The following is a 6,245-nucleotide window of genomic DNA, read 5'->3' on the forward strand; positions in this document are numbered from 1 at the left end:
ATGGGACAATAAACACAAAAAAAAATGCAAAATTAAAAGAAACTACATTCTACATCAATTTTAGCGAAAATCAATGTAGTAGGAGGAACTTATAACATTGGTTTAGTCAATAAACCCATGTTGAATATGATTGATTCGTGTAGATGTCCAATTTACTACATTGAGATTGAGAGAAACTAATGTTGATTTTTTGGATAGTACATGACCTTAAATATGTCTACATTTAACATTGTGTTGAATATCATCGACTTTAGAACCAATGTAGTATGCCTATATAAATCACACACTCAAGCAAACCATTATATAGTAGCTTAACTTTTAGGAGACTTAGAATTTGTTCTTGAAATTTTGTTGTCATTAAAATATTTTATTTCAGAAAGAGGCCACTTCAACAATGTGCCAAGTGCATTAAATTTAATCATAATATATATTTGTTGTAATCACTTTAATTATTATGATTACTTACTTTTAAGAGTTAACAAAAAAAAAAGGTGAAATTTTGACCAAAAAAAAAAAGAATGAAAATAATGTTGTCATGTAAGATCTTCCTACATAACAAAAGCTTTTTATATAATACTCCATCTGATTGTTATTATAAGACACTTTGAGCATTGATTAATCACACATACCAATAAAATTAATTAATTCATTTGATTTTATTGAATATTTAAAAAATGTAAATAGTGTATCAATTATGCTCTTATTGATAATCATTAACTTGTTTTAGATGATGTAAAAACATTAAAGTTCAAGAGTATTATACATCACTATCATTAAAAAAACACAAATGCTTAAAATATTTAATAAGAACAAATAATGAACAAAAGATTAAATACTTCATAAAAATTCTAAAATGTCTTATAAAAAAAGAATCATATCAATTCCTTCTAAACTAGTCTTATAATAAGGATCAGAGGGAGTAATATAATTGACTGATTCCAATAACACCCAACTAATTAACAACGTAATCAGACCCAATCTGGAAAATTCAAAAGAGTAAGGTTTCACTTTGGCAAGTTAAAGTGACCTCTACTTGGACCAAGACAGCTTCCAGCTATGTATTATACATCACATGGATGGGGTAACCGACTAATCAACTTTGTCTCATTCTTTTTTTCTTTTAATTATGACTTTTAAATTTTAATATATATCCCACTTGGCTACTTCCTTAACCACACGGAATATAAACAGAAGGAGATATATATAATAGATTTTTGTGGAGACGCTTACATAGCTAGCTATAGCCAGAAGGGAATGGAGAAAATCATGAGGACAGTATTAATGGCTTTGTTGATGGCTTTCACGATGCTTATATCTAAGGGTGAAGGCCAATTAGTAGAGAATTTCTATAGTTCATCTTGCCCAAACGTGGAATCCATGGTGAAACAAGCAGTGACTAACAAGTTTACAGAGACCATCACAACTGGACAAGCAACTCTGCGTCTCTTTTTCCATGATTGCTTTGTTGAGGTGCCTTCTTCAATTCGCATATATTTCTTTAGTTCCTTAACTTGTGTGTGTATGATATAATTTTTCAGTTTCAAGTTTTGTTTTTATAAAGAAAATATAAATAATTATTACCAGCTTCATATCTATGGTTTTGTTCGTTTCCTTCTTGATGAGCATGCATTTTGGGATATAATATTTTCCTTGTGTTTACTCTCTCTTTTAATTTTCATATAATTAAGAAGTTGAAATTTCAAAATATGATCATCGTGACTTTTATGGCTGGTGGAGGCTTATTCTTCTTTTCGCAAGTTCGCATTTGGGATGGTAATATGGTATGCGCGACTTTCTATTTTGTGTGTGGAAAATGATAATATGATGGGAGACGTAGTCACCACACAACTGCACGCCTTTGGTACCGACCTAGATTATTAAAAAAAATAATTGACTACAAGGTATATACAACAATCCTACAAGTTGATGTGTTGTTAACTTTTGATCACATTCTACAATTAACACACGAACATGCTAAAAACATTGATCATAAATCACATTCTATTTCATTCAGGAAAAAAGAAGTGTACTTATCAAAATTGACATCACTTATCATGACAATTTTGTAGATCTGCATAAAGTTAAAGTAAAATTTAAATGGAAATGTTAGTGGCATTTTCTCTCTACACTTTTTTAACATTCTCGTGATTGGTTAAAAATTATTAAGAGCATCTTCATGCAAAAAATTTATATGAGTTTGTTAATTATCTTTTTGTGGTCTTGGTATTATTTTTTTATGGTCCTCACCGTGTCATATCATTCATAAGAAACTCATATAAAGTTTTACTCCAATGCAAAAAATCATAAAAAACCGTAAAAAATTCAAACATTAAAGTTTCTTATATAAGAAACTATTCTTAGTAATAAAGGAACCTATTTTGTCACATCATTATACTCCAATGCAGAAGAACTCACAAGAAATCGTTTTTTAGCTTAAGAAAATTATGAAAGCACCTTCCATTGGAGATGCTCTAACTTAATTAGGGTTTCACTTTTATTTAATAATTTTCTTTTTCTTACTCAGCTAATATATTAACGAAAAAATAGTTTTGATGGTGTAGGGCTGTGATGCCTCCGTGATAATCTCCTCGCCAAATGGGGACACAGAGAAGGATGCCGAGGAAAATATTTCACTGCCAGGAGATGGGTTTGACACTGTGATCAAGGCAAAGCAAGCAGTGGAAGCTTCGTGCCCTGGAGTGGTTTCCTGTGCAGACATTTTGGCACTTGCTACCAGAGACGTTATAGGCTTGGTAAGCAATATTATTAATTTAACATAAACCCCAAAAGTAAAATCAATTAAATGGATTAATTTAAAGTTAAAAACAATAGAATAATAACTAATAAGAGTTTATTTTTTATGTTTACCGTGTGCTGGAAGAATTTTACTCCATCCGTTGTCCAATTCTGTAGCAATGCATCATCAAGTTTTCTTTTTTGTTAAGAATATTTACACATTCTTTCATATTCTCTCCTCAACACTTACCCTGGTATTAAATGAAATGTTATGTTATCCTTACGTAATGATAGAGATTTTGCCCAATAGTAGAAGAAATTTTTGGAAAAAGTAAACAAAAATTATTGTAAATGTTATTAAATTCGGCCCTATCCACATCTAACTCAATCAGGATATTATTAGTAATTAATTAGTCATTATCAAACTGGTTAAACCACGTTATAATAGTAGTATTTAAGTATGTAATAATATATATAATGCTAAAAATTAATTTGTTTTTCTGCTAAATATTACACTATTATCTATAAAATTGGTCCAAACATAAAATTGCATATAAATATTTTTATATTATCAACTAATTAAAAATTAAGAAATATATAATTTTTCAAAATAATTATTACAAAAATTAATAATTTTACCATATATGATAAAGGAAAATTTTGATTTTGATCCCCAAAATATTTTGAAATTTAGATTTAATTCTATAAAATCAATGCATTTCATTAATTTAAAGTTAAAAATAATATATATTAATAAATAAAGTTAAAAATAATATGAATTTAATTTTTATGTATGCACTATCATTTAATCATGTGCTACACGAATTTGACTACATCCGTTGTGCAATTGTGTAGCAATACATCCTTAAGTTGTCTTTTTGTTAATAATTTCATGCTCTTTCATATTCTCTCTTCAACACTTACTCTGCATGATATTAAAAGAAAAATTTATGTTACCCTTCGTAATGATAAGAGATTTTGCACAGTAGTAGAAGAAATGTTTTAAAAAGTAAAAAAAGAAATTATATTATGAGTATTATTAAATTCGGTCAGATCAACATCTAACTCAAACAGCATATTATTAGTAATTAATTAAGTCATTTTCAAACTGTCAAATGGTTAAACCACGTTATGTGTGTATATATATATATATATATATATATATATATATATATATATATATATATATATATATATAATGCTAAAAATTCATTCTTTTTTCTGGTGAGTGGCTGCTAAATATTACGCTATTATTTGTACAAATTGATTCAACCATAAAACTACATATAAGGTTTTTTAAATTATCATCTAATTAAAAATAATCAAGAAATATAATTTTTTAAAATAATTATTACAAAAATCAGTATTTTTATTATATATAATAAAAGTAAAATATGATTTTAGTTCCTCAAAATATCTTAAATTTAGTTTTAATACTTTATAATTTAACATATTTTTAATCTCTGCATTTAACAAAAGTGATGTAATTTAAGTCCCTCTCGTTAGATTTTTGTTAGAAACGTGTTTTTTTTTAAAAAAAAATGGAAGGAGTTAAAATATATTAATTTTTATAGGAACAAACTCTAAATTCAATATATATATATACTTTGGACCGTTTGTTTAAAATTAAAATAAGTATCCTATAAAAAAAATGATTGTTTCACAAACAGATAAAATTTGCTTATTGAACTAAGTAAAAAAAATTAAAACAAATATATAAAATAAAAACTACTTATCTATTTTAAAAAATACTTATTTTAACAAATAAATCGAAACAAATCCACCCAATATTACATGATGATATATAATTGAATACCAGTTCAATAATATACTTTATAAAAACAGTCTACTCTGATTCCAATAATTATTTACTTTTTGATGTGGACAAATAAATAATGACACTATTTAATTTTTACATGTGGACAATACATTAATTTTAAATTCAAGGTGGTGACATTCATTTATTTATTTACAACTATCTCAGCTTGGAGGTCCTTCATTCAACGTAGAGCTTGGACGCAGAGACGGGCTTATTTCCAAGGCATCGAGTGTAGAAGGAAACCTTCCGAAAGCAAACTTCAATTTGGACCAACTCAACGCGCTTTTCGCCAAGCACGGTCTGACCCAAACGGACGTGATTGCGCTCTCTGGGGCCCACACCGTTGGGTTCTCGCACTGCGATCAGTTCGCTAACCGTTTATATTCCTTTTCATCCTCCAACCCGGTGGACCCCACTCTGGACCCCACCTATGCCCAGGATCTAATGGCGGGGTGCCCTAGGAACCCCGACCCAGCCGTAGTGCTTCCCCTGGACCCGCAATCCCCTGCGGCGTTCGACAACGCGTATTACCAAAACCTGCTCTCCGGAAAAGGGTTGCTAACCTCAGACCAGGTTCTGTTCGAGGATGCCACGTCACAGCCCACGGTGGTGCGGTTCGCGAACAGCGCTGCGGATTTTAACGATGCGTTTGTCGCGGCCATGAGGAAGCTCGGAAGGGTCGGGGTCAAGACTGGGAAAGATGGAGAGATTCGGAGAGATTGCACGACGTTCAATTCGTAAATCATACTATCTTTTTGGTTCTTTTTATAAGAAATAAATTTTAGTGTATAATATGCTAAAACTTATTACTTATAAAATGGACAGGAGGGAGTATGATATATGGATTAATTTGTGAAAGTGAATTGATTTGAATTATGTATTCTCGAGGAAATTAAGGTTCGGGTAAATAAGGTTTTGGTTGGCCGTGTTGAATAAAGTGATTTAGTTGTGCAGTGTGGATGTGCGTACGTTTTGAAATGCGTATTGCATATTTAGGTAGTAATAATACTAATATGCATGTGCATGTACAATCTTAATAGTCCTGATAATTTATATAAATGATTGCGAAGATTTGCTAAATATGTCATTAGTGTCAACTATATGTTGAATGCAACCAATGTAACGAGTGCATATATACACATGCATATAAGTTATCCTACTTGTACTCGCCAAGCTTCCATAGTCGATAGTTGGTTGAGTAAGTTACTTGAATTTAGATTCACTAGCTGGTCGAGTAAGTTACTTGGATTCAATAGAGAATATGATAGATTTAAATAAGGACATAAAGAATCTTTATCGTTTAACCGAAAAATAAGATAAAGGACATATTTTTCTCAGATTATATTATATTTGAAGGGAAATTAAGATCCCAACATCTAATTTCACCTCTATAAAATAGGTTAATCAAGGTTTAGGTATTTTAATCTGATTCCAACCTACATATATTTGCTTACCTCTACATTGTTAACTTGAGCGTCGAAGTGCCATTGTAGGTACACCTCACCACTGTTCGTGAAGGAGCTCACCACTAATAAAAAATACACTTTCAACATCGGTTATTTACGGCATTCTACATCGGTTTTAAAATCGATATTGAAAGTACCGATGTTAAATGAATTATTGTTAACATCGATTTTGGAAAATCGATGTTAACATAAAAATGCTAACATCGGTTTTCTAAATAATCGAT

The 6,245-nt window shown here is 30.0% G+C and overlaps 1 protein-coding gene across 1 annotated transcript; it reads left to right on the forward strand.

Annotated features, from left to right (window-relative positions):
- Window positions 1–1,181: 1,181 nt before the first annotated feature.
- Window positions 1,182–5,637, forward strand: LOC100791275 (peroxidase 55). The gene is made up of 3 exons (XM_003553882.5): window positions 1,182–1,470; window positions 2,562–2,753; window positions 4,721–5,637. Exons 1-3 carry the CDS (start codon window positions 1,255–1,257, stop codon window positions 5,294–5,296), a joined length of 984 nt encoding a protein of 327 aa, XP_003553930.1. The 5' UTR covers window positions 1,182–1,254; the 3' UTR covers window positions 5,297–5,637.
- The last annotated feature ends 608 nt before the right edge of the window (window positions 5,638–6,245 follow it).

Source organism: Glycine max, chromosome 19 (assembly GCF_000004515.6).
Source record: "Glycine max cultivar Williams 82 chromosome 19, Glycine_max_v4.0, whole genome shotgun sequence".
In the NCBI taxonomy this organism is placed as follows: Eukaryota; Viridiplantae; Streptophyta; class Magnoliopsida; order Fabales; family Fabaceae; genus Glycine; species Glycine max.

Excerpts from the sequence above, each read along its gene's own strand:
- LOC100791275 (XM_003553882.5), top strand. The coding sequence starts at position 1,255 with ATGGAGAAAATCATGAGGACAGTATTAATGGCTTTGTTGATGGCTTTC. Across the intron at positions 1,471-2,561 it reads TCCATGATTGCTTTGTTGAG|GGCTGTGATGCCTCCGTGAT; the intron begins GTGCCTTCTTCA and ends TTGATGGTGTAG. Across the intron at positions 2,754-4,720 it reads CCAGAGACGTTATAGGCTTG|CTTGGAGGTCCTTCATTCAA; the intron begins GTAAGCAATATT and ends CAACTATCTCAG.